The sequence below is a fragment of the Harpia harpyja genome, chromosome 3, assembly GCF_026419915.1.
Source record: "Harpia harpyja isolate bHarHar1 chromosome 3, bHarHar1 primary haplotype, whole genome shotgun sequence".
Taxonomy (NCBI): Eukaryota; Metazoa; Chordata; class Aves; order Accipitriformes; family Accipitridae; genus Harpia; species Harpia harpyja.
In genome coordinates this window covers 58,179,412-58,207,392 of record NC_068942.1, presented here as the reverse complement: position 1 = coordinate 58,207,392, position 27,981 = coordinate 58,179,412, and the positions used below count along the sequence as shown (strand labels likewise).

The 27,981-nt window shown below is 52.6% G+C and overlaps 2 protein-coding genes across 2 annotated transcripts in view; both read left to right on the top strand.

The window, feature by feature from the left end:
* The window catches only part of SPTLC2 (serine palmitoyltransferase long chain base subunit 2), an 82,039-nt gene extending 77,564 nt beyond the window's left edge, over positions 1-4,475 (top strand). Inside the window, exon 12 of the mRNA XM_052782837.1 lies at positions 18-4,475. Coding sequence (XP_052638797.1) covers positions 18-137 — 120 coding nt within the window. The 3' untranslated portion in view covers positions 138-4,475. The remainder of the gene's footprint in view (positions 1-17) is intronic.
* A 3,202-nt stretch (positions 4,476-7,677) lies between these two features.
* Positions 7,678-27,403, top strand: ISM2 (isthmin 2). The gene is made up of 6 exons (XM_052782836.1): positions 7,678-8,682; positions 23,547-23,807; positions 24,302-24,638; positions 25,495-25,635; positions 26,153-26,230; positions 26,753-27,403. Exons 1-6 carry the CDS (start codon positions 8,545-8,547, stop codon positions 27,268-27,270), a joined length of 1,473 nt encoding a protein of 490 aa, XP_052638796.1. The 5' UTR covers positions 7,678-8,544; the 3' UTR covers positions 27,271-27,403.
* Positions 27,404-27,981: the final 578 nt, after the last annotated feature.

Below are 27,981 nucleotides of genomic sequence, written 5' to 3'. Positions count from 1 at the left end.
TGTGGTCTCTTTCTCAGGCTTTAAAAGAAATCGATGAAGTTGGGGACCTTTTGCAACTGAAATATTCCCGTCACCGTTTGGTACCTCTCTTGGACCGGCCGTTTGACGAGACAACATATGAAGAAACAGAAGACTGAACTCCCTCCGTGTGCCTTGGTGGGAGGGACACATCCCGTGGGACACTCTGTGGCACATAGGCCACAGCATCCATGAACAACACACTTATGACTGCTTATCATAAAAGACATTTCCTCACAATACTGAAGTGGCCACATCAGCTCTAAATGGCATTTTGTAAATAGGGAGATGAGGAAAAAAAAGCTTTGATTCCTGTGTCTTCGGGGTCTGGCCCTAGAGGTGCTTGGCTTTATTTTTTCTTGTTGCTTTTTTTATTTATTTGTCTCAGTGAGTTCACAGCAACCCAAGTTGGCTGTGCCTGATCAGCTCAGACTTTGTATGCACCATTACCCTCCCAAATGCTGGCTGAGATGAAGTGAGCATGTGTGACGCTGGCATGGCAGCATTTCCAGTGTCACTGCTAGGTATCTGACCTTCCCAGTAAGGAGCGAGCTGACCTGCCTGTTCTTGGAGACTTCGTAGAGAAACTGCTGATTGCTAACTTTGACATATTTAACAAGATGGATAATCAACCAAAATTTTTTTTTCTTTTGCAGTTACTTGTGTTTAAAACTTGAATTTAGCCTTTTTAAAATAAATGTGTTGTTGACATGTCACTGACAGGACCATTGTTCCCAAACATTATTTAGTTTTGTAAGCCACAGGCAGAAGGACTTCTGGGACTCTAGCCTCTTTTCCTTCCCAGTATGGATTCCAGATTGTCTCCTTGTTTTGACACTAATTGTCCTCTTGATATAGGGTAAGTGATAGAGAGGGGGTTTGTTAATTTTTTTTTTTAAATGGGCTCTGTTTTGTCTTCCTTCTGACGTACTTCTGTCTAAAAAAAAAAAAAAAAAAAAAAAGAAAAAGGTGGTTTTAGTGTGTGTTGCTTTCTCATCTTCAGGTTAATTTCTCTTGCTTTAGAATTATCATAAAACCATGAACAAGTCACTGCTAAGTTCTAGAAGGGTGCTCTTGGGATTAAGTAAACCATAGCCAGCCTTGTGCTTCTTAAGACCAGAACCCCTCAGTAAGCAGGCCTAGACAATGGATGACTATTAGGAGAACCACTTATTTCATGCAGATCTGTGAAAGACTGATTGCTATCCTTTGCCACACTAATTCACTCTTTCTCGTCATATATGAGGTGTTCTTCATTGGCCTTGTTGTGCAAGGCTTTTATGCAAAGAGTATAGACAGCTTGACTCTTGTATCACACATTACATTTTGTCTAGCCAGCAAAGTTTCGGTTGGCAGCTGCATATCTGTGTAGGCCTTCCCTGAAGAAAGAATGTCCTCACAATTGCATTTAGTTTGAGATCTTTATTCTTTTGCATTTCTGTTACAGTGAGATCAAATTAATGTTCACTGAGCCAGTTGCTGTTTGGAATCTTTATATGCAAGTTCCACACTGTCTTACTCTGATCAAAGTTTTAAATAGACACCTTTGCTCTAGCACACCTTAGAAGTGGTCTGCTACTTAAGTCATTGCATCTTGAATTATTTCAGTGAACAGAGTGGATCATTGAAGAGGTACCAAAAATTTTGTAACAGCAGTCAGTTGCAGTATACTTTGTTTCTGTGTTTTATACCTTGGACATGTAGGGTTTCTGCAAAGATAGTAAAGCTTTAACATTGTGTCAATTGTGTTGGGCCAGCTCTTCAATTTGGGTTACAAAGTGCTTTTTGCAGGTGGCTGGAGTTTATTTAAACAGATTCCTCATCATAATGCTAAAGCAGAGTGCAGCTCAAAGCTATTTGCCTGGTGCTGCAAAAATAGTAATAATTTTTTTTAAGTTCTTTTATGTTGACTCTGCAACTAACAGGGAAGGATCACTTTGGTCAATAGAAGCAAGCAGTTCTGCAAATACATCTGGTGATTTAAAGCAGAATTGGCTTCTATTTTATAGAATATCTGTCTTCATGCATTTATAGATCTTGTTGCATTTTAATGTAACAGAACTTCAAAACACTGATTCAGCTTTTACCATTGCATTTCAGAAATTTAATTAGATGAGAAGTAGTAAAATTGTCAGTTTCAAAATAAGTCCAGGTAACTGTTCTGTCTTAGTCCACTAATGTTTATTTGCTTGCCTTCTGGAGCAAAGTGTGTGCACAGTCCAAGAAGTCTGTAACCTGTATGTGCAACTCTGATAGCTATGGAGTAGTCTCATTTGTTCATCCACAGAGTGAGTCAACTGCAATTACATGAGCTTACTTTCTCACCTGTGTTCTGCCCAGGACTAGCTTTAGCATTCCACCAGATGACCTGCTTTCTGACTTCAAGAAGCTTTACCTCAAAGAATTATTGCTTTTTTACTTTCTGGATTGTAGTAGGGAACAAGAGGAGGTTAGTGCAGAAAGCTCTGACTCCAGCCCTGGTCCTGTTGACTTGATCATGGAATGGTTTAAGATCAGACAAAACCAACCAACTTGAAGGCATAGGCACAGGTCAGTAAGGAGCTGTTTTGAGCATTCCCAGACGTACAGCATGCTAGTGTCTGCTGTGTAGTCAAGTCAGTTTGAAAACTGTGATATATTAAGTTAGAAGTGGGTTATCGTAGATTTGAGAAGTCTCAAGTCTTAATCTGGTCTCTGGGATTCAGTTTTAGGGCAGTTTGTCTTTAGAAGGTAGAAAAACATCTGGATAAATCTCAGTAATTCAGGTAACTCCTGTATAACGCTTCTGAAATTGTCAGTGTTTGAAAATTACTGGCCCCCATTGGGATTCCAGTTGCACTTGCTGAGGAAATTGTGTTCATGCTAAAACTTCTACCATTTAGTATCTTTCTGCTATGTCACGCTGTCTGCATATGACTAAATGCTGGGTTGCAAAGACATTTCAGAAATCATTCAGGCAGTTAGTAGCATTTGCAAACTGCTTGGTTACATTTCAGCCCTGCCATATCCATTTTGGGAAGCAATTCCCCCCCACCCCCCGCAGGAGGCCTTTTATTCAAGGGAATGTGTTTTGCCAAAGTTTGGTACCTGTTGAAACTGCTTCTGAAAAAGAAGTTACAAATCCAAGATTTCGCACTTCTAAGTCAATAATTCACCAAGCATGAAAGCCAGGAAAATCTTTTCACATCTACTAAAAAACTCCGCTCCCACAACCCAGGAGGGGTTGGGACCCCTCCAAGAGGGAGGACCACTACGGGTTTGTACTAGGCAAACCTACAGCATGTGTGCTGTCACAGTATGTGTAGGATGGATTGCTGCTTTGATATTTATGTACTGACTAGAAATCTGTCTCCTTTTTGTCCTGGTGGTAGAAGTGAATGAACCAATCTTGAGAGATCACAAAGGAAGAAAAGCTGCTTAAGAAATAGACTTCAGTCCCTGCCAACTTTTCTGAGACATTCTAATTGAAAATGACTCCTGGTATTTCTTAAGAGATGCAAAATTCAAAAGAAGATGAAGGCTGCTTTTGAACAAAGGATTTTGCCTTGTACTGTACATTGGCGAAACTTACTCATAAATATACAATAGTTACTTTCCCAGTACCTCTCTGAAGAACTTAGCAAGCAAGATTTTGCCTCTGCTGAGTGAAGAGTTTAGAACCATTATAGTTTTCAAGGCTGATGGCCATATTCTTTTAAGAAAATTGAGAAGCTCCTGTTACTGAGCATCAGTAAAGAGTGAGAGATCTGTTTCTTCTTAGAAGCTGGCCTTCCCAAGTAGACCTTTGTCTTAAGGAGCCTGATTCATAATTTTTCTTTAGTTCTTTGGTAGAGAAGAAACCAAGGGATTTTGTGTCAAAATATTCAGGGCTTTTTTTTTTTTTTTTAACAAGACACAAACTTTTGTATAGTATCTGTGTATATGGTGTATTTAAATCTTTGTTTAGTTTCTATATTTTTTCCCCTTCTAAGCATCCTTAAAGAGCTGTTCTGGTTCTTGGGTTACTGGTGTAGCACACTTCTGCTTTAGGCTAAGACTCGGGAGTGAATTGACTGAACATCTTACCATGTTGAAGTCCGTCAGTGAAGGAATTGCATCACCCATCCTTCTCTTGCTCTTTCCTCTAAGAGTGCAGAAGTGGTACCCACTGTCAGAGTTGTGCCTTCACGTAGAGCAGGAAAGGGAAGTGTGCCCGTGATATCAGTGACCTAGCCCTGTGCTGCATGGATGAAGGACCAATACAGCAGAGATGGAGAAAAGGGGCAGTCAGTCATCATTTATTCTCAGCTGTGCAGGGATCTTTCATGTGTACTTGAACAAGCATCCCTAAGGCAGGAATGCAACTTTCAATGCCCAGAGGGACACTCCTCTAAAACTTCTCTACACCCAGTAAATACTTCCTCTCCTTCTGTGCAAATTTTAATTTCTTTATCTCTGAAAAGTATTTGGCTTGCAGCTGTTTGCTCATTCAGAAGCCACGTTATCCATTCAGGCAGATCATAGGAAAGGTTGGAGGAAAGTTGTGAGCACGAGCTCTCAATTTCATCTAAGAGAAAACCTTCCAGCATTGGATCTGGAGCGCTATGCATGAGCTCCTTTGCTGCATCACAGAGAAGGAAACTTGTGGAGATTTATCCCAATATACAATGTTCAGCCAAAATTTATTCAGTTTATATATATTATTTTTACAGTTTATACTCAGCCTGTGAAAGTGTCAAGCATGCTGGGATCTGTGTGGGTGGCACCTTCTGCACAGAGATCTGAGGTACCTGCGGTCTGTTGTAACACTGGTGAAGCACTGAGCTGTCTGGGAATGGCTAGTACGAGACCTCAGGAGGTGCCTTGCTGGCTTTGGCACTGGACCTGGCACCCAAGTGGCATTGGACCACTTTGGGAAAAGCACCAGTCATTTGACCTGTGTAACTTGAACGTGGTTTTAAAACAAAGAAAAAAGAAACAAACAAAAAAACCCACTCAGATGCCATTGTGATGGCTTGTGTTCCTCTAAACATTCCCAGCCTTGCAGTTGTTCACCTGTTCAAGGGTTTGGACATGAAGCTAGAGCACAACCATGAAGTGTTTGTGTGAAGTATTGTGCTTTATCTTTCACTAAGAAGAGAAGTGTTTGGTGCAGGCATTGGAGCTGTTGTGTTTACGTCCCCAAAAGGGGCTGGGTGAAGGAGGTGATGACTGTGGTGTGTGTTGAAGGCCTTAAACTGTGACTCTTGGTATGAAGAATTGAAATTAAAACTGACCTTGAAGAATGCAGTGGATTTTAACCCATGGAAGAATACTCTGTGCTCTTAGTTAAGCAATATGTACTGCTGTTTTCTTGGGAGGGAAGGAGAGGTTCAGCTCAATTTGTATTTGACCCTGGCTAGCAGCTGTTTAAGGAGCAAAGAGGTGTCTGTATGTGAAGGCCAAAAATAGTGCAGTTCTCTGCACTGATGTTCCTATGCAGCAAGCATCGGTAACTTGTTCCTGGGCTGCTGTAAGTGGGAGAATTATTGAGAGGATGAGGGACTTCAGGAGTGGCAGCTAGCAAATTAATTTCACCAATAGTAGGTGAACAGGTCTCACTTAAGTATGCTAAGGGTTGATGCTGTTCCAAAAATACCCATGGTGAAGTGAAACATGCACCAAACCATCTGACTGCTGTAAAGCATTCATTTTTTTTGCAAAATCTCATCCTATTCAGACAGTATTTCTGCTACCCCCTAACGGTATATTAAGCTAAATGCATTTTTAACTTCAGACTAGTTTGAGAGAGATCAGAGGAACGTTGGAGCCTGAGGCTTTAGGCTAACAGCCCTGAAGCCAATGGTGGCCCACATTTCCACAAGCCCTGGGCAGAATTACCAAGTCACAGCACTTCATCTTAAATTGCACTGTATTCTTATGCCTCTGTGTTGCTATAATGTACATATATACTGGATTTTTTTGTAGATAAGACATTTTAGATAAAATTTTTAAATGGGCTCCCCCTGAAATATTTTATGCCAGATGTCTAATTTTTTTTACACTTGGGATTAACATGAAGTTGGATGCTCTGTGGACAGGGAAAAGATAAATGGATGGTATATTGGCTTTAAAAAGGTAACAATGCATGTTTAAAAAAACAACAACAAAAAAAAACTACCAGAGAAAAAACTGCTTGGGGAAAAAAAAAATCCATTCAACTATATTCTATGTTCTGCATAATAAAGACTTTAAAAAAATGCTATATTGTGATTTTTTTTTTTTCTTAATGCTAATGAGACTTTTCCACTGTTAGGGAGACCAAACCCTCTTCCCCTTCCTTCCCAATCCCTTTACCACCCCCACCCCCAAAAAACCAACCCCAACACCCCAGTTTCATACTGGCATAGCTGGGTAAAACCATAGCCTGTCTGAGAGCTCAGGTAGATCAGTGTCCTCCTCTAGCCTTGGACTCCAGAGCCAGGAAACCTTGCATGTGAGATGGATGCTTAGCTGTTTCTTATCAGTTTCGGGTCCATCGTACAGCAACAGTCCTGATGCACGGTCTGGAGAAGCTTCTGTTGTGGAGGGAGAGGTCTGCAGGTGTTACTGCTGTTCCCAACATGCAGCACTCCTGCAACTGCCTGCTGTAGCTCTGTGCTAGCCAAGTAAAGCTGCCTCTGCTCGGAAGTTGGGCTGCTGTCAGCTGTCATGCTGCTAATGAGATGTTTGAAAGGGCTTCTTGATCCATCTTGCATGGAATTCTTGACCACACATCTGTGTTGCAGTCTGTGTCTTGTTTTAAACATTTCCTTTGATTCATCTCAGCCCTAAGTTTGCACAAGCCAGATGTCGCCATTTGAAAAGCAGGTGCAGGTCTTGTTTTTAGCTGTGGGTGCACAAATGGGCCCAGGTGATTTGCAGGGTTGTGCTAAGGCTCCTGTAGAAATGTTGGACTTTATTTTTCCCTGCTAGGTGTCCCTTTCTGGGGTCTGTGCCAGCACTGGCACTCTTCCTCAGCGGGCTGCAAAGCCTCCTTTCGGTGTTTTTCCCTAATAATTCCTTCATAATCATTTCCCTAGTAATTTCCTTCACAGGCTGATGAACGCCTGTGGAGATCCTGGAAAAGATGCTCTCTAGATCCCAAGTAAACAGCCACACCGTATTTCCAACGGGCTTTGGGGGCTAGGAAAGATGCAGATCTAGGAGAGAGCAGATCAATGAATAAAGACTTATTTTGAGCGGTGGCAACTTCCTCCCGCAGCCGGAGCTTCCCCCGGGGAGCACAGAGCCCCGTTTCTGCCTGCCGCGGGCTGGCCCAGGTCTGGGGGCGGCCCCATCCTCGCTCTCCAGCGCGGCGGCCCCAGCCCCGGCGCTGCAGCCCGCGGCCCCCGCCCGGAGAAGGGCAGGGGGGCGGCCTTTGCAAGCGGAATCCGGCTCCGCGCACGAAAGCTTTCCTCCCCGGGGGCGAGGCGGGAGGCTTTGAACCCCCGATGCGACTGAGCTCCCCCCCGCGGCCGCGGCCCGGCTCCCGCCCCTCCGTCCAGGGCGCCTCCATCCTCCCCACCTCATGCGGCCGGGCCGGAGCCGCCGGAGCCCGCGGCCGCCCCGCCCCGCCTCGCCTCGCCTCGCCTCGCCGGGAGGGCGCTGCCCCGGCGCTGCGGCGGGGCTCCCCCGGAGGGAAGCGTCCGGTGCCGCGGGGCTTGTGCAAGGCCGGCGCCGGCGCCGCCGAGGCGAGGCGAGGCGAGCCGCCGCCCGGCAGCGGAACAAAAGAGCCCCGGGCCGGGCCGGGCTGGCCCCGCCGGAGGGGCAGCGCCCCGCGGGGCAGCGCCGGCTAGAGGGGGTCGCGGCAGCCCGGGCCATGCAGCTGCCGGGAGGGGAGGAGCGGCCGGCGGCGCCCCGGAGGGGGCAGCGCCCGGAGGGAGCGGGGGGGAGGTCTGGCAGCGCCGGCAGCCCCCGAGCGGGGCAGGGGCGCGGCGGGGCCGTGCCCGGGGCCGGCTGCCGCGCCGCTCGCCCGGGAGGGGCTTGACCGCGCTTCGTGCGAGAAGGAGCAGCTCCCCGGTGAGCGGCGGGGAGCGCCCGCCAGCCCGCCCTCCGGTGCCCGGCGTTGCCTGAAGAGCGGCGGCGGCACCGGGGAGCGACTGGACGGGGGGAGGAGAAGAGGAGGAAAAGAAATCAGATTGCCGAAAGGATTAGGAAGGGAGGTGGGGAGGCGAAGCCCTCTACCCCCCCCGCCCCGCACACACTTGTGAAGCTTTTCAGAGTTACCCTTCAGCATCTGTAGCACCGGCAGGCGGGCCGGGAGAGCAGCGACACCGAAACGTGCTCGGCAAACTGCAAGAGAGATCAGAGGGGAGCGGAGCGGCCGGCGGACCCTGCCCCGGCCTCTGCACGCACCCGCGGGGGACTTCACTTCCCGTCAGCGATATTTTATATTTTATTCTTTTTTAAAATTTTCCCTGCTCCTCTCGCTCTCTCGAGGAAGGACGGGGGTTGTAGCGTTGCGGGCAGGCGTGCTGCCGTGCCGCCTGCCCTGGGCGTGCGAGGTGGGGCGAGAGGGAGGGAGAGATGCCTCTGATGAGAGGGAAAGTCGTGCTCGTCCTCGGCTTCGTCTTCCTGACAACTTTCCTGGCTGCGGTGAGAGGGCTGCCCGTGAGGAGACAGCGCAGCAGCAGCCCGAGGGAGAGGAGCTCCAAGCTGGCGGAGGTAAGGCAGCCTTTGGGGAAGGATGGAGAGGTGGGAGGGTGCTGGAGCGAGCCCTCCTCAGCCTCCGCACCCTCTCCCGTGCCCGGGAAGGCTGAGGAGGGCGGCCGGCCACCCGGGCGGCCATCGGGGCTCCCTCGGAGACGGTTGTGCGTCCCCGAAGGGAGCAGCACCTAACACGTGTCCCCGCGGGCAGGCTGCCCGCAGCCCCGGGAGGAAAAGCGGCAGCGGGGCGAAGCAGGGCTTCGTGCCTCCCCGCTTCGGGGCTGCCTCTTCGCTCGCTGAGGGGCAGAGCCCTTTCCCGGCCCTGGGGATTTTCGGGCAGCCTCGGGCCTTTGCGTTGCACGGAGGCTGCAGGAAAGGGGCTGGTTTCGGTGCTCGGAGATGGGGGCCGAGTGCCGTGACCCAGCGCGGGGGAAGACCCGTTGCCTCCAGGGGGCAACATCCGTCGCAGGAGCGCGGAGTCCGGCCGCAACCCGACCGGCGGTAAAATGAGCAAGGTTGGGGGCTTGCCAGGAACTCCACGACTCCGCTACTACAAAAATAAGACGTGACAGACTTCAGCCACCATCTCTCCTCCCCGCTGCGGCGATCCTGGGGCAGATTCCAGAGTGGTCATGCTCCATTCTCGCCCCAGCAGCCTGCGCCCCTTCAGCCTGCGCCCCATCAGCATCCCCCGGGCAGGCGGCCTCGGGAGCCCCCACAGGCCGGGGCGGGGGGAGGTGGTCCCGGGGCTGTAGCTCTCGCTCTTCTGAGAGCCGGATCCTGGCCAGCGCTGGCTTCGGAGCGCGGATCGTGGAAGGCGAAGCTTCAGCGGGCAGTGAGGGACCGGGCAGACTGGGAACCAACGGTGGGACCTGATGGGGGTAACAGGAAGGGAATGGGGAAGAAATAAACTAGCAGGAGTGCGGGGAGAAGGGTTTGAATAAGACAGACAGACAACTGAACGGTTAAAACAAGCTGTTTCCATCTTGAAACTGTTGTCTGGAGAAAAAGTGGTTCAGGAAGCAGAGCTGTGTTTAAAAAAATACCCTTTTGAAGAATGCTACTGCTAAAAGTGGATGACAGGAATAAGTGGGAAAAGTGGCGATGGGAGGAGGCTGAGCAGGACAGGGTAAGAGCAGCTCAGCCCTTGCTGGCGATACACAGCAGTATGGGAAGCAGCAGGTTTGATCTGCACTGTCAGTCAGACTGGCAGAGGAGATGCCGAGTGATGGGAATATGCCTTACTGCTAGTTATTGCCAGCACATGGTGCTGATCTGTGGAGGAATCATGCCGGCAGCTCCTGTCAGATGCACTAAACTCCATTCCAGCATGAAATCCAGGGAACAAGTGTGAAGGAGGAATCTGCCGCATGGAAAGCCTGGCCAACAGGCAAGAAAGGGCACGGGCTGCATCCAGCCAAGTGCCACCAGTCGAGCCTAGTAATGGTTTTGACTGGAGTGTGGACCAAGCAGATGCAAAGAGGACTGCTGGGGATGTTACATGCTATAGCACTGGTAATACGATGTTGGTGCTGTACTTCACTTGTGAAACTTCAAGCATAGAAGTAGATGCCGGTTCGTGCGCCAGACGAATGCCAGGTGGAGCGTGCTTGGGCTCTGGCTGCAGAGGGAGTAGGGATTTACACTTGAAATCTGGGAAAGTATTGCAGCCCTGTGGCAGGGGGCATAAGATAGGGACAAACTGCATGTTAGGAAGCTGTGTAGGTCCTCACCGCAGGACCCTGCAGCACAATCTAGGGCTCCTTTTAATCTGACGTCTAAAATACATCAGGAAGCAGGGCAAGCTGCTGTCAGTCCCAGTTTTGAATGGTTGTGAATGGGGAGCGTTGTGTGGCCAGCCAAAGATCACATACGGCACTTACACAGCGCAGCCTCTGTCCCCGGGACCTTTGCTTCTTGCAGAAATACAAACATAAAAGTTTATAGGCAAAGGTTTGAGGGTGGAGGTTAGGTTAGGAGCAAGGAGGAAGATGAAGAATGGATTCCTCTGCGGGCGGTCTGTTGGTGCTCCTGTGCATACTCTGCATCCCTCGGGGTACTGGCTGCACAATTCACATGTCAGGGAGAAAGCATGTACGGGCATGTGTCTTCTAGCTGTGTTTTGGGAGGAAATCCTCTGTTTCTGGTGCACGCGGGGGAGAATCTGGAGTAGTCATGCCCTGCTGAACTAAAGCGGAGAGCACAGCACAGCGGTATGGTGGTTAAAAAAAAAAAAAAATCCAGAGTGATTTTGGGTCATACACACAGATGGTTCCTGTTGCAGCGCTGATAGGTCCTGTCTCTATGGCAGCAGGGCAGCCACAGCTGGAGTATTGGTTACACTGGGTAATGCCCTACAGATGTGGGTAGAATGAAGGGGGCCAGGAGGAAAAAAATAGAAATGTCGGAGCAGAGCAGACAGACAATCAAAACCATTAAACAATTCATAACTTGGATTTATTTTAATTTAACATCTTTATTTAAAGCAAACATTTTTCCTTGGTTCAGAATCGAATGGGAATTTTTATAATCTGTGCTGAGCCTCAGACTTGCACTTCTATACTGAAATAATTTAGAAGAATTAAAACCATTAAGGTTTTCAGTAAATTTTTGAGTTAGAAAGTTTTATAATTGCAGGAAGGATGGAGGGAACACATGCTTTATCTTTGGGTGATAACCTTACCGGTATGTCCCAAAGTCCTGTACCTCAGTCAGGATCCATTACTTCCAGCCATTACCAAAGGAGCAAGCACTTGGATTTACATTTTCTCAGCTGTGATACTGTGCAGAAAAGCTTTGCCTGAGTTACACTGAGCCCAGCATAAGCAACAGATGTAGCAAGACTTTCTTCAGTCTATTTGACTGGAAGTTGAAAAGGCAGAATACTTTCTTTCCAAACTGTGACTGAAATCTAACGAGAGAAGATACCTGCTCATTTGGAGGTTTTTTGGTGATATGTGGGAAGACAGGTGGGCTCTGAAGCAGCAGACAGGTGTACAGCAGGGTTTTTAGAAAGTGCTTTTGCAGATTGGATGCATCACACTGATGTGGGCAGAAATGTGGCAGGTCCAAGCACTGACCCACACCAGCGGCTCTTCAGATTTGCGTGACTGAACACTTGGAAAAGCTTGTGTCCCTTGTGGAGACAAGGGACAGCTCATCACGTTGCTTAATGGTTTGTTTATTTAGGAAGTCAGGGGGCTTAAATGCAAAATATGTTTTGATAAACTCACTGGATTTCAAAATATTGGCTTTGAGCATTGTTAATACATATTTGGATTCTTTCCGACTGATACCAATCGGTTCCAGTGCTCTTCTAGTAAATCGAAAATAGCTAAAGCTCTAACACACTAGAAATATAAACATTAGAAGTGATTAGATCTGTGTGAACCAACACAACTGCTTCAATAACTGTGCATAGAAATAATAGTACCAGTGGTAACGGTGATGGGGGTGTTGGTAGTGAGCATCCTGGCGGTGATGGGGTGCGGCAGAGCAAGCCAACAGTGTTTTATGGAGGGTCCAAGCCACCCACCCCAGCTCTGGTGGGCTTGGCGGGTGCTGCTTCGCCGGAGGGAACAGCTCTGAGAGAGGGGGCCAAAAGCAACACCAGCGAGCTCCCTGAGGCACCCGGGGGTGTTACTGCAGGGCTGGGACAGGGGCAGGGTGAGAATCCAGGCTGGAGCTTGCTGTTGGAGTTCCCCTGGTCTGAGGCTGCGAGCAAAGCAAATCTGGCGCCTGCAGTAAGAGATAACGGAGGGCAACAAATGAAATACCAAGTGTAGCATGAGGGCTGTAGTTGGCTGCGAATCAGTGGGTTTGTACAACACCTGGTATGACTGGCTCCTGGCCCCTGAGAAATAAGGAAACGAATAACAACAGTATGTATTATTTACTGATTACATCAGGCAGTGAGAGTAGCGATGGGAAACTAGGTTTGAAACCGAAGGTCTACAGCAAGATGTTTTGCTTGCTCGTTAAAAATCATTGGTAGCAGTCTTGATTTAAATCGACCTGCCCTGTGCATAGGGAGTCTGAGTGCAGAGGAGTGCTTAAGAATGAAATGTATAGCGGTGACGCGACACCTGGCTGGAGATACCAGCAAACGGAGAGTAAAGGAACTTCAAGGCGACGTGGCGTGGCTGTACTAGATAAAAAGTGTTAAAGGGAAATATCAGCTGGGCTTGAGTGGAGTTTGTCAGGAGACTGCAAGTCGGGGTAGCCCTGTCATTTGGGAGCCCTAACGTAGCCTAGACACGCTGCCTGGGGACACCAGTGGGGTGATGGGCTGGCAGGAGCCCAGAGTGGCTCCTGCCTGCGCAGGCATGGAGGTCTGCAGGAGCCTTCCATGTGCCTCCCCCCAGCTCTTGGTCCCTCTCGACTCCCCCAGGGCTGTCCGGCTGCGAAAAGGATCTAGCTGTCCCCAGAGCCGTCTCGCCCTGCTACAGATCTCCAGTTCGCGTTGTCACCCATGTCTGCCCTGCGTGGGGGCACCTCGCCGCTCTGCCACCCCGTCGGGAGGGCTCAGCCGGGGTGCAAGTGGGCGGCCGGGTCGGTGCTGGCTGCCTGCACAGCCAGATCTCCGCGGCCACTGCGGGCTGTGTCAGTAGCAGAGTCATTTTGCTTGCGGATGTGCTTTTTACCTTTTCATTTCTTCAGCAATTAAGCGTTCTTGTCCCTGGCTTTGTCCTTGGCGGAGGTCGGATTTGTGGGTACAAAACGTGCACTGAAGCATCCTTCCGCTCTGAAAGGGGCTCTTTGTGCACAGGGAGGTGCTTCGCCCTTTGTAGCAAATTTCCTTTTGAGAGTGCCAAATTATCTTAGTCAACACAGTTGAAAACCCTCCCGCCCTGGGGCTGAGGCAGGAGCAGAAACAAAGGGGAGCTGGGTGTAGGGAAGCTGCCCGACAAGGGGGCTTCTTCCCTTTTCACTGCACAAATAGGTCTGCTGCGTTCCCATTGTTACAATCAAAGGGGTTCCTGTAAAAGGCACATGTAAGGGGAAGAGATTAGGCATAAATCGCTCCACCGGGCATTGCCCGGCCCTCTCTCTGAGTTCTCCAAAGTGTCCGGCTCTTGCAGACCTTCTCCTTAAAGACAGACAGGCTGGGGGACTCATCCTGCCTCCATCTGTGGTCCCTCCAAGCCCAGTGACGCAACGGAGGGAGTGTGCTGGGGATTAATTCCTGCTTTCCTCTTGTCAGGGTCTTAGGGGTAGGGAGTGCAAACCAGGGATCTTCTGTTTTCCATAGTATCAATAAATATTCTTGCACTCAGAATAATCCCCCAAACAAGATGCCCGGACACTTCCCATAGGGAAGCCTGAGGAGAATCTGAGCTACAGTGACGACAGCAAGGTAGCCCGTGCCATCCAGCTCCTCCAAAGCAAATGTTGTCAGCCAGAAGCTCAGTTTTTGTATGAAATACCGGAGCTTGTAGCCAAGAAGCAGGGAAGAGATCGCAGCCATGTTTCAGTGTGAAAATATTTCTGTTTCAGACGGAAGCTTGCAAAAGCGCAAGGACTTTTTTTTTGGTAGACCATTTTTGCAGGGAACCTTCATTGGGCTGTTGGATGCTTTTATGTGGCCAGCTGTAAAAGTCAGCCTGCATGGTGTTGCTTCTAAGCAGTTCAGTTTCTGCGTGTTCCCTGTGTGTAGGGGCTCCTGGGGCTTGTCTGAGAAGCTGTTATGAGATATACATCATCTCAGTACTAATGAGACAAAGACACCAAAAAGATGGTGACCTACCCGCCTCTGAGTCCCAGGTGGCTCTTGGTGTGAAGGGCACCAGTGCAGGGGGCTGCAGGTTGGTTTAGTCTCCAGGGAAAGGATACAGCTTCAAAGGGAACACAATGCAGTAAATTGCTGCCTTCTGCTGGTCCCCGGTGCCGTTGGATGGGTGCGAGGTGGGGACCTGCCTGCAGACGGCCAGGGAGTGCCCGTGCACACAGGGAAGAGGTGGTGAGGCATGGGTTTATCTTGGATTAGGAGCTGCTGGTTGGCCCGGTCTGCCAGGGCCTTATCAAGCGCGCAGGACTTGAGATGCAAGGCAGGGCTGGGAACACGTCCCCAGCCAAGGGAGCCTCCATCATGTAGGGCGCAGTGGGAGGCTGGTGCATGGCACTGGTACGGTGCCCTTCAGGTGAGCCGTCCCCCATCCCAGCCCCAGCAGCTTGAGCCTGGGGGCGAGCAAGCCAGCCCTGGCTCTCTCCTGGCCGCTGAGCCCCGAGGCGCTCGCCGGGCGAGGGAATAGTATTTGTGGCATGGCCGGGAGGTGCTGCAGGAGGTGTCCCACCAGCGGAGGGCAGCACCTCTTCGTCTCCCTGGGATGTCTTCTCTTCCCACCACTTTGGTGCTCCCCTCCCTGCCCTCCCCTTCACCTGCATCTGCTCCCGCAGCAGCCAAAATCCCAGGGGAGGCCAGCTGTGCAGTGCCATGCAGCACCTCCAGCAAAACAAGGTGTTGCACAGATGTCTTCACATCCACTATTCACCCCCACCCCCTCCCCTCTGGGGGCACTGTGGTTGCATTACATGGTTAAGCTGGCTGCTCCTTAAAAATTGAAGATCCCCCTTAGGGGACCATCTAGTTCTTCTCTCCTGGGGAGCATCCACAGGGTGGCCCCCCTCATGCCTCCGATGGAGGAGATGCAGGGCTGCCCAGAGTTGCTGTGGGGATCTCAGGGTCGGCTTGGCTTCCCCCGCACCTGGGATTACAGCTTGGCTATTGCATGTCTGTGCCCACCCTGGGGACCAGTCCTGGGGTTGCAGCAGAGGTCCCACTAGGAAGTGACCGGCCAAAAGGAAGAGGAGGGCTCAACTGGGGACTAAGATGCTGGGGAAGTGGGGCTCCCAATTTGGATGTGCCCTAGTTTTTCTCTGACTTTGGACTTGACTCTGCAGCCCTACAAGCCTCATGCTTCCATCTGGTGGGGAAAAAAAAAAAGTAATTATTTTCTGGTGAGGCACTTAGAAGTAACAGGGACTGTCCTGGAAAAGCGTATGAACAATTGAGTTATGAATGACACAGACTGGAGCCAGAGAGGAAGGTTTCCCTATACCGAGACATTTCCTCCACTCCACACTGACATGATGGAGTCATTAAATCCTGCCACTGGGCTGGGGAGAGGAGCTGCGCTCACCCCTGGGCTGGGGAGCTGCAGCCAAACACCTGGGGCAGGGGCTGCTGGCTGCACGTCACCCCAGCTTTGCCCTTTCGGAAAGCCGAGACGCAGCATCCCTGCCTGGATCCCTTCCTGTGCAGGCTGTGGAGATACTCCTAGTCCAGCTCAGGTGCCCTTTTTGTCTGTTGTTGAAGGGATCCCCGATGGATTTGCATCTGTTTGGTCGGCTGCCTTCCCTGCCCCTCTGCCTGTGGGGGGTGGGGGGCAGCCTGTGCACCCTGCGTGGGACAAGGGGAGTGGGTACCCCCTGCACTCCCACCTGCCCTGTGTCTCCCCCTCACTGCAACATCTTCTAGCAGACTGCTGGGGGGGGGGCGAGGGGAGGCTGGGGTTGGTCTGGTCCCTCCTGTTTCTGCACTTGCTTTGCTATATTTGGGGTTTTTTCCTTTTGCAGTTTTGCCTGGGCTGAGGCAGGGAAGGAAGCAGCAGCTGGAGCTGTCGGAGGGTTACAGTGTGCAGGCTAACAAATGTGGATCATTAGCTGGAACAAGTTAATGGTTACTGAAGCACATGGGGTTTAGAGCTGGAACAAGTTAACAGCAACTCAGTCCAACGCATTAAGAGCTTATGCCTATTACAGCTCAACTCTGTTAACAGAAAACACATGCCCTAGCAGGAGCATTTGCCAGAGAGCACCAGAGGGTATGGATGTGTGTCTGTTCACCTCTCTGAGGGACCCCTCTGTGTAGTCCCTGCTCCTATACCCACTGCTGTGCTCTATCTGAGCAGCTCCCAGCTGGTCTCGCTGCAGCAGAGGTCTCAGGGGTATCTTCCTCCTCAGGTAAGGGTGCCTTGCCACTGGCTGGGTTCCTCGCCGCAGGCACCACCTGTCAAGGGTCGGCCCTTGGACCTGTGCACTTAGGCAGAGTCTCTGGTGTGAGGACAGCCCTGGCTACTGTGCTGAGACATGTCAGTGGTGCTAACCAGATGCCCCAGCTTCTCCACTGCAAGGCCTGTGTGGCCCATCTGTGTGGGAGGCAGGGCAGGCCCTCCTGGGGGGCAGGTGGGGAGGAGAAACTGAGCTGTGGTGGACCTTCCTGAGAGCCTTCTCCAAGTACAACAGGGGAGACTTGCATCTATTCCTGGCCTTGCAGCAGGCTACCTGAGAGACCTGGGGCATGCCATTTCCTTTGTCTGCAAAATGGGGGGTTTACAGCATTAGTCTCAGTGTTAAAGCGGGAGAAGATACTCATGGTAGAGAAGTACCTGCCTGTCACACTGAGGAGGGCAACAGCCAGGCACGGCGAGAGGCGAAAAGCCACCAGGCTCCTACTTGTCTGCCTTGCGTCACAAGTGACCTGGGGAGTTGGCTGAGGATGCCACGGGGAAGTTACTCATCAGCATGCCTGCAGAAGAGCCAGTTGCGGTAAGCAGGGCCAGGCTGTGCCAACAGGGACGGGCAGTTGAGGAGCACTGACAGCAGCCTGGCCAACCGCCCCGTTTTCGGTCTTGCACAAAGTCAACTATGCTGTGTCCTTGCTCCTCACGGTGCTGCATGCTGCTGCTTCTCCGTGTTGTGGTGTCTTCTGCTCCAGGGCTGGCTCTGCCTCAGGGGCAACCGAGTCACCAACCTTGGAAAGAGTTTTGAGATTACAGTTGTCGCAATTGTGAGACATGAAAACAAATGAGACATGAGGAAGCCTTTGATGCTGCCTCCTGCAGCTCCCTACTCAAGACAGTTGGGTTGAAGCTAATTGGAAAAGAGAGTGATTCCATATGATCTAAAGTATTTTGGTAACTGCATGAAAATTATAATCATGAGGGCATAATAATTATCTGCACAGCCCACAGTTTGCTGCTGGCTCCTGCTGGTCTGTCATAAACAGGATCTGCCCACGCAAGCATGATAACCAAGTGCCTTGTCTGTTCCACGAGCACTTGCAGAACTCTCCCAAAACCTAAAGGGAGATGCTTGTGTCTTTATTTAAAAAACAAACAAAAGCAGCACTCAAGTGCGAGTTGACCCTGATGTAGACCAGTGAGTAGAGCAGTTGGAAGATCATGTGCCACTTGTGCCACAGCCACTTTGTGGGCAGGAATGTAACCCAGGGCAGAAGAAGAGGGAGGCAGCTGGAGGTATCCACTGCCTTAAATTACCTCTGGCATATCTTCCAGAGCTCACCTGTCAAAACCCTGAGTGATGGCTCTTGCTAAACCACTTGCCTATAAGTCTAAAGGTGCTGTGTCTGATCATTGGGATTGTGGCTCAGGAGGTCTTACAGACAGTAACAGGGACTGGGTGACATCTTCGCCTTCCCCGTTTTCTTGTAGGTACCCACCCAGCTCTTGACACCTCTAGAAGCACTCTGTGCTTTGGTGCAGTTCTGGGAAATCCGTTAAGCGGGTGATGAGCTGGTGGGTAGCAGAGGTCACTTGCCTGATGTGCATCCAGTGGATTTTCCATCTGGCTGAAAGACTGCCCGTGGATGGGTAATGTGCTGATGGATGGGTTATGAGCCAGGAGGATCAAACTACAGCCCTCGGGAGGCTAAGGCGGTCTCAGCTGGCTGGGCTAAAAAAGCCCTTTCTTTGAGCAGTGTCTGTGGTGGGGTCATCAAGGAGAGAGCATGCTCAGCACTATGGGATGGAGGCAGCGTAGCACACTGCATTTGTTCCTGTTGATGACGCTGCTGTTCAGCTTTCCTTTATTTTAAAGAGACTTAACAGTGTTACTTGTTAGCACTGGAAGAACCTTCCCTTTTTCCCACTCCCACCAGCGAAAACTGCCCTGAGCCTTTCCACAAACTACAGCCCCAGACCTGCCCCCAGACAGGCCGGGCTTCCTTCTGAAGCAACCAACCAGCATCCCTCTGCTTCCATAGCTTTATAATAAAACCCTGCTCTGGAGTTGTTCCTGCCTGGTTTCAATCCGAAGATAAATTTTTTTTTGAAAGCTCTCTCCAGATCTTTGCAGCTCATTTAGGTGAATATGGAAGGAAAAGTTTTATGGTAAAAAGAAAAAAAATGTTCTGATTTCTATTTTGTACTTGGCTAATTCATAAGTGGGCAAGTTTGCAACAAACTGCAGGACAGATTTTAAAATAATTTTGCAGAGAGCTTGGGGGAAAGAGTAGGAAGATGCTTGTGTAGACTCAGATCTATTTGGGAAAAGATCAATAGTTCCTCTGCTGGGTTCTTTTTTCAGTACAGTGTGGTAAAACTGTTCAAAGGAAGCCTAACACAAGCAGTAATGATTAAGCAACAAAACCCCCCATTCCTCATAATTATAGCCCAGTGCAATACCGGCCTTTAGCAAATACGTCATTTTCTTCACTGCAGTGTTAACAAACTCAAAGCACAGCCTGAACGTTGCCTCTGATCTGACTCCCATGTGCACAGGTTTCTTTGCTTCAAGCTGAACGAGTTTATATACTCACTAATTGGCTCGGATAGGGGTGGGTGGAAGCTGCATCCTCTGAGCTTGTCCTATGCCGGGGACTCGCTTGTTCCACACTGCTGATGCACAGGCTCCAGCAGTGCTTTGCTCCCTGGGAGTTATCTCAAGTGTACTTGGCTTGGGTTTAACCCCATGATGAAGAGCAGGTCTGCTTAGCAATGTATATAGTTACAAAGAGCACTGCCGGTGGGTTCAGTGGCAACTTGCAGTGCCTACAGAGATGCTGAGAAACGTGCTGGAGGGACAAGTACCTGTGGTTGTGGTGGCAGCACAGTGGTGTCCCTGGTTGCCAAAGGACAGTACAGCACAGGGACTAGTCTGTTGATGTTTTCAGGTTTCAAACTGCTGTAGGATCTGAGATGTCACATCTCTAATAATTTTTATGTAAGAGCTGCAGCATGTGAACAGCAGTCGTTTGCTTTCTTAACCCAGGTTCAGTTCAGAGTCTTAGAGAAGTTTATAGCAAAATCACAGATTTTAAGACCAGAAGAAATCACTAGATCCTTGAATTTCTTCCCTAGCACAGATGTGGTACATATGTGTTGAGCCCAGTGACATGGGTTTGACTGTCTGCACAAGAGATACTGCCACTTTCCTTGTTAGCTTGTTCCTGTGGTTAATCACCTACGATGTTAAAAGCACGATCCTTATTCCTCAGTTGAATTTGTCTGGCTTTGCCTCGGACGTGTTGGTTCCTATTATGTGTTTCTGTTCTGGATTAGAGAGTCTCTGGTGCCTGAATGGCTTATTGCCTTAAAGAACTGGGAAATCAAGTCATTGCTTTCTCTTTTTAATGTAACAAACAAATTGAATTGTGCAAGTCTTTCACTGGAAAAGTCTTTCCATCCCTTGACATGGTTTTGCAGCTGCTCTCTTCACCATCTTCAGATTTCCAAGCAATTTTAATAGAGGTGTGTGAACTAGAAATGGGAAAACATCGGTCTTTAGAGAAATGATGTGTGGCCTTTCCCCACACCTTTTCCATACACCCTGTCACCCATGTTATGTACAAAGTAGGCACGACACTGGGGTGAATTGCTGATGAGTTCCTTCCCTTTCCTAACATCTTTGCTAAGCTTGTGCCCCAAGGTGTTTAGGTGGTCAGTCCTACATGTGGGAGAGCCTGGATTATGTGGGAAGGGCTCCTGGGCTGGTAGGGAGGTGGGTGTGATCCTGCTTATAGCCTTCAGTCTAAACATGGTCTTCACAAATGGAAAGTGCATGCTTTTTCCCAAGTGCTGCCCCAGAGTTTCCCTCGGGTTCCTGCCCTGGAAGCCCTTATTCCCAGCCAGGCAGGATATCCCAAGTGTATGCAGGAGGAGCTGCAGCAATTTCCCCTTTGGCTTTTTCCTTTGGTGCTGGCTGGTCACAGGAAAAGGCTGGAGCTCGGCTGTGAGATATTGATGACTTCCCGGCATTGCGCGCTCTGCTTCTGCAGTGTGGTGGCAAGTGTCCTTCCCTGGCAGCAGCAGAAGGGAGCTGCTGACAACCAGCTCTGTGACGATTTGCAGCCTTTCTCCTGTGCTCCATGGAGAGCGGGGGAGTAGAGTTTTCACTCTGCACAGGCCAGCTCTTCTCTTCCCCTAGCTGATGCACTGCAGTGGCTTAGCTCCGGGCTTGATGGCTTTATCCAGCTGTTCCCTAGGCAGGGCAGAGGAGAGGGTGCGTGTCACGCGGCAGGATTGCGATCCCTGAGGGCAGCTGCCTGTGTGGCTGGCAGGAGCCCCTTGGTGACACGGAGAAGACACATCTGCCCGGAGAAGACACATCTTCCCGTCAGGATCGTGGTGCCATGGATGCTCTGACCCGGAGAGAACACTGGGCCTCATAAGACCTCGCTAAAATCCATGGCTTGATTGGCTGGGGCAGGGCAGTGAGCAGGACCTTGCTCAGGAGGGACATCTTTTGATGCAGGGACAAATTTTAACCCAGCAAAGCCTTGGAGCAATGCAGACATTAGCAGGAGGGAAGGGTTGGGTGGTAGAGTGCAGTGACCATTGCTGAAGGACTCTGGGCCACCCAGGGCAGACACCCCCGGGGTCTTTGTGCCTCCAGAGGATTTAGGAGCCGAGGGAGATCTGTTCACCCTGTGACACTCTCACAGCCAGTTCCCCTGGGGTAGTTTTACATTTTCCCTGTGGGAACAGTACTCTGAATTTCTTGAGCTTGTTTGGGCGTAAAATCTGAATTAGGCACTGAGTGTAAGTTTGGAGACTTGGAGTCTGTTCCTGGCTCACTTGCTCTGATGCCCTTGGGTGAGCTTGGATCTTGTTGCTAGAGGAGACCTTGCTTTCCATGTGTATTAAATTTGGATCGTCTGTGAAATGAGCTTACCCAGCCCCGAAAAGCTCATTGCAAATTAGGGAGGAGCGCCAGCCTCGCAGGACTGTTGGCAGCCCCTTGTGCAGGGGTTGCGCTGGGCACGCGCAGCTGGCAGCAAACCCAGCACCGGCAGGTGGTATCATGTGGCCAGCATGGGGACATGGCCAGGTTTGCCTGCTCAGCCCCCCCTTGCTGTTTCTGCTCCACCTGGACTCCTCCTTGCTGCCTCCCAGGGAGACTCTGGGCACAAGAGGAGACCTGGCAAGGGGCTGAGACCAGGAGACAAGCTGGGGCAGAGCTGGGCATCCTTCCCATGGGTCCTTCCCAAAACCGTTGCAGTTTTGGATGAGGGCAGAGGGAGCTGGGAGGGGAAGGTGCAGGCAGAGGGGTCTGTCTGTGCCCATGTTTGCTGCCAGCAGTGTCACAGGAGCCCTCCTGGCCAGGGAGAGGGGTGAGCCCCAAACACACCTTGCCAGGCAGCACAGGCTCCCTCCTCCCCGCAGCCCTCTCTCCTCTGGGCCCATCTGGTGAAGTCTGTCACCAGCCTTTCCCCACATCCAGCCCGCTCTGGACAGCAGCCAAGGGACCAGCAGCGTCCCTGCTGCTCTTTTCCCTCCCCCAGGGACTGGGGGGTTGAGGGCTTTGATGTGCGGGCACAGGGCTGGGGACAGGCTGTGTACGCTCATGAGAGCCTGGCCAGGCTCCAGCTGCCTTTGAAGTGCTCCAGTGATCAGGATGAAAGGGAGGGGAGTCCTTCCCCAAACCATCTGGCTCTAATTGCAGGTAGAAATGCCTCTCTGCATCCCTCCATGGGGAGGGGGCATGCCGCTCTCTTCGTTAATCCCACGGCTCTCAGCTGGGCTGGCGCGAAGGGCGAGAGCTTGGGAACAAAAGGGGGTTTCAGCTGGGCAGCCAGAAATAGGCAGCCGCTGGTGGAGATGCTGGGGGTTTGGGCACCTCTGCTCTCAGCCTCGAGCTGCAGGGCTCTGCAGACCTTCCCAGGGACAGCCCATGCTGCGGGGGGGCTTTGCCAGTTGTTCCCATCTCCGGTTTCTCAGGCGCACTGGAGCCTGCTGGCCCTTTGACTCGCACTCTTTCATGCCAGCGCGTGCCGAGCGCGGGGACGAGGAACGTGGGAATTCGGTGTGACCCCGGCCATTTGGCAGGGTTCGCTGGCCGCCTCCCCGCATTGCCGGCTGGCTGGCGCTGCTGCCCTGGCAAGGGTCCCTGCCTGCTCCCCCTGCGCCTCCTGGGCAGGGCTGGACCCGAAGCGCCACGTGCCACCACAGCGGCAGCCACGGTTAGAGCCATTGGCAGCGCTGGCAAGTAAGTTTTGTTGTCCTATTCGGCTGGGCATCTTCCCTTTCCCAGCGAGATAAAGGTAGCTGGGTTATATCTACCATCAGTTTCTTTCCCTCCTTGTGGAAGCCTTTGGGCAGCATCCGAAATCTCAGTTAAACCTTTGTTGCTTGAAGTCATCTGCCCTAATACCTACACCACAGAACAACTTATTTAGGTGAGGTTTTCCCCTTTGTCATAAAGCCCTTGTTATAAACTTTTAATATAAACATATAAAATTATTAAACGTGAGCTCTGGTAACTGTGAGCAGAAGCAGCCCTTGCCGTTACCCGTCTCCAGGGACCAAGCAATGGCCAAAAAGGGAGAGCAAGAAGCGGAAAGCCAGGCAAGATGGGCAGTGGGACAGCAGAGGGGAGCAGAGAGAGTGGTCGTGGGGATGGGAAGCACCAGCCTGAGTCTACCTGTAGGTTGTTCAGGTGCAGTGGGGCCAAGCCCTGGCACAGCAGAGGCCACTGGGTATTAACTTGATTAATTAACATGTTAATTACTGCCTTGATCCTGCAATAAGATGGGGTGGAAGAACCGTTTGGTGGAGGAGACCAGACTCTCCTTTACTGGGCAACGGTTTGCTCCCCACACACCCACCCTCAGGAGATGTCCTCACCACCTCTTCCCTCTCCAGGTCTCTGCCTCATCCGACTCCCGTTCAGCGGGGGACGAGGAGCTGCCGCCATCGGGCAAGGCGCGGGGGCTGAGGCGGAGCGGGCAGGCTGGCCCGCGGCGGCACAGGCGCCGTGGGGTGGCTCAGCCGGCTGCCAGGAGCCCAGCGGTGCCCCAGCCCGGTGGTGCTGGCCGGGAGGAGAGCCTGCCCTTCGTGCTGGACCTGCAGAGCTTGCCAGAGCTGGCCAACATGGACCTGAGTGCCCAGAACCCCAACATCCAGGTGGGAAGCAGGTCTGGGCAGGCCACGGGGGGATGCGGGCGAGTGCTGCATGTGCTCCCCAGCCTCATTTGGTTCCCTAAGAGGAAAGATCTCGTGAGTGGGGTCCGTGTGGCCGCTGCCATCTATCTTCTTGGTAACTACCAGATGCAAATAGCTGGCACAGACAAGCTCCTTGCCAGGGGAACTTGCTCATGGCCTTTTCCCTGCCCCCCCAGCCCCTCTCCGTAGAGCATGAGCAAACACTCCTATGGGGGTGACCTCTCAATTTCCAAGGGTGGTGTTGGTCCCTGTGGGTGACCACCAGCCCCCCTGTGCCTCCAGCTCTGCCCCTCTGTCCTGGTTTCCGTCCCTCTGGATAAGGCAAGACCTCTTGCGCTCATGGCCTGGTCCTGCAGCCCAAAGCATCTCTGGCCTCTCAGGCAGGGGCATGGGCTGGTAGGTCTGTCCCAGGGCTGTGCCCTAGCTCACTGCCCTGCCTCATATCTGGCCTCCAGGTGACCATTGAAGTGGTGGATGATCCTCAGGCTGAGATGGAGATGGACTTGTTGAAGGAGACAAGCAATGACTGGTCCCTGACATCCTCTGAGTGGTTGTCCCACAAGGACCTCTTCTGGCCCCTCTTCTGGGAATACACCAACCCCACTGAGGAGGAGGAGGATGCGGAGGAGGAAGAGGATGACAACTTGGATGTAGGGGACAGGGAGGATGAGGAGGAAGATTACACAGCAGAGTATGAGGAGGAGGAGTCCATGCTCAGTGGGGTGGGTGGTGACTGGGACCAGCAGTGGCCTGGGCAGAAGAACTGGATCTTTAAGGAAAAATATAATTATGGTAAGTCCTCCTGGGCGTGTGCAGCTGCCCCGCAGACTGGCACTGCCCTCCCCTGCCCTGCCTGACCCGCAGCCCTGTCTCACTGCAGAGGGAGCAGCCCTGCACCAGGGATCACAGCACACTGGTGCTCAGCTCCTACTTAAAAAATAAGCAAGCATGCCAAGGAGCAAGGCTAGCACTCAGTTGGTGCTGCCAGCAGTCAGACATGCCAGCGTCCCAGAGGGAATTGCCCTTGCATGTAATCAGACTGGAGCGTGGACTCTAGTGAAGACATGCTCAGATGAGAAATAGGGTGTAAATGTTTAATGGCAAGTGCTGCTGCCATTAATGCAGGTCCCTGCAGTGGCACCAGTGCCGGAAGCCTTTGCCACAGATCTGGGTGCTCCCCAGGAGAGGAGCTGCAGAGGGTTAGATGGCAGGTGCTGGCGGGCGGACGGGCCAGGGCACCACAGCAGCTCCCTCCTGCAGCTTCCCGGCCATGAGCCCAAAACCAGTCATCCTTTGCTAACACATGATACTTCAGCATCATGGCTAGTGCACTGGGCAGGTTTGGTGAGGATGGGGATGGGCAGCGATGCCTGTCTGGGTTGGTACAACCATGAGCAAAGCTATGAGAACGAGAGCCTTTGCTTGGAGATGGCTTCCCTGGGCTTGCAAGTGAGGACAAGGTTGGCCAGCTTGGCATCACATGGCTGGGCACCTCCATGTGCCCCGGGCAGCGCCAGCCCTGCATCCCTGTAAAGTACATCCAAGGGACAGACCAGAGCTGCGGGAGGTCCCGGGTGGCTGCTGGCTTCCCTCCTGCTGAGGCTTTGCTGAGGTCCACCATTCTCTACCTCTCCCCTGCCATGCACAGACTATGAAGATGAGGAGGAGTGGAGCCCGTGGTCCCCTTGCAGCATCAGCTGTGGCAGTGGCAACCAGAAGAGGACCCGGTCCTGTGGCTATGCCTGCACAGCGACGGAGTCGAGGACCTGCGACCTGCCACGCTGCCCTGGTGAGCCCTCGGCCATACCAGTGCTTGGGCACTGTCCGACCCTGGTGTGGGCTGGTCCCCCACCGCTGCAGGCTGGGCATTGCTCATGCTTCAAGAACTAGTTATGTTTAATGTGATCTGGGCTAATGACCACAGGGGTTTGTTTCTGTGAAGAAGCTCTGATGGGGCTTCACGGCTCCCCAGGCAGTTACATGGTGCCCAACGGTGGTAGAGCTGGTGTCCAGCTTGGTGGGCGACTCCTTGCGCCTCTCTTACACTGGGAGCTTGAAATCCTCTCCTGAGGCACACTGAGAGCCAGCTCCATCCACTGGGATTGCATAAGCCACAGCCTTGGGCAGGTCTGTCCTGCGTGTCTTGCTGCTGGCCCTTCCTTCCAGGCACAAGGCCGTGTTGCCAAAGCAGTGGTGGGAGAGGGGGTGGAAGAGGAATGGTGTCTGGTGCTCTTACGGATTAAAAAAGCCCACCACTCTTCCTGGTGTTCAACCTGGCTCTTTGGGTTTTTTTCTCCCCTCTCAAGGAGCAGAGGGGGAAATGGTCTTCCCCACAGAGGAGACGCCTTTCAAAAGCGACAACACCACAGAGCTGTTCAACTCAGGTCAGCCTCTGCCTCTGCCTTGCACTGGGGGCTTCAGCGCCAGACCCCACGGGAGGTGTAGCTGGCTGGTGGGGAGGGCTCTGCCGAGGGCTCCCGCATCTAGTGTCCACACCTAAGTCACCCAAACCACTGCCACGTGCAGGCTTTGGCAGTCATGCTGGGAAACCCAGTTCGTCCCACAGGCCTGGTACAACACTGTCCTGCTTTGCAGTGCAGTGGCTGAGGCCAGCCTGCTGCGTGCCCTCTCCCATGGGGGGATGCTGCCAGCCCGGCCCCTGTAGTGATGGGTGCCCCAGGCAGAGCCCCTGCAAGGGCAGCTCTGCCCCAGCACGAAACCCCTTCCCTCTGTCACTGCTTCAGGGATGGAGCCTGGCTCCAGCTCATCCCAGGAGCCTGGCTGCTCCTGCCTGGTGGTTGCAGGCTCCGCTGGTGGTGCTGGCAAGGCTGCAGGCAAAAGGCAGCTGGGTAAAGCGGGGTGCGGGCTGCGCATGCCCTCACCCTTTCGGTGCCCTCCCCCCCCAGAGGTGGACAGCTGTGAGAAGTGGCTGAACTGCAAGAGCGACTTCCTCACCAAGTACCTGAGCAAGGTGCTGACGGACCTGCCCAGCTGCCCCTGCTCCTACCCGCTGGAGGCCGTCTACAGTGCTGTCAACCTGCAGGATGAGCAGCAGGGCAAGAGCTTCCGATGGCGGGACGCCAGCGGCCCCAAGGAGCGCCTGGACATCTACAAGCCGACGGCGCGCTTCTGCCTGCGCTCCATGCTCTCCCTCGACAGCACCACCCTGGCTGCCCAGCACTGTTGCTACGACGAGCACACCCGCCTCATCACCCGCGGCAAGGGGGCCGGTGTCCCCAACCTCATCAGCACCGAGTTCTCCCCGGAGCTGCACTACAAGGTGGACATGCTGCCTTGGATCCTCTGCAAGGGCGACTGGAGCCGCTACCATGCCGTCCGGCCCCCCAATAACGGGCGGCGGTGTGCTGACAACCCCGCCGAGGAGGAGTACCTCTCCCAGCTGCAGGAGGCCAAGGAGTACTAGCCGCAGCCGTGCTCAGAGGAGCCACGGCCACCGCCGGCTCCCACCCCGGCCCAGCCTGGCGAAGCCCCGGCCCTGCTCATGGGCTTCTCGCTGGCACCGGGCAGAGCAGGGAGGATGCGCCCGTCCCTTCAGAAGGGCACCTCGGCCCCCCTCGGGTTTCCGAGGGCGCTGGAGGTTATCGCGGTGCGATCCCTGCCGTGCCACCCGGGGTGGTCCCACACCCCGGGGTGCCTGGGCTGGCACGCGGTGAGCCGCAGGGGATGGGAGGCATAAAGGGAACGGGGAGCTGCTCCCGTCTGCTTTTGTTCTCTACAATCTTTCAATGCAACCTGAAAGCTGAGTGTCTGCAGGGCGAAATGGCCTCAGCTCCTGCTGGCTTCACGCCGCATCTGAGGAGCTGGCCTGCTGCAGGCAGAGCTGCCTGCTTTTGCCTGTACACCTGCCCTGGCACACACCGGTCTACTTCTGAAACGGGGGGGGGACTCCTCCTAGGGAGGGGCAGGGCTGTCCCAGCCATGTGTACAGAGTGGGGCCTCCCCTCTTCTCGGGGGTCTGCATGCACGGTTGGGAAGGAGGAGGGAGAGGCTTAGCAGGGCTTCATGGGTCTGGGAGGTGTGTGGGGCAGGAGGAGACTGGCTCGCCTGGGCTCCCTTGGCAAGATTACCTTGCCAGTGTGGTTTTGGCTGTGAAAGGGAACACTGGGTGCCAAAG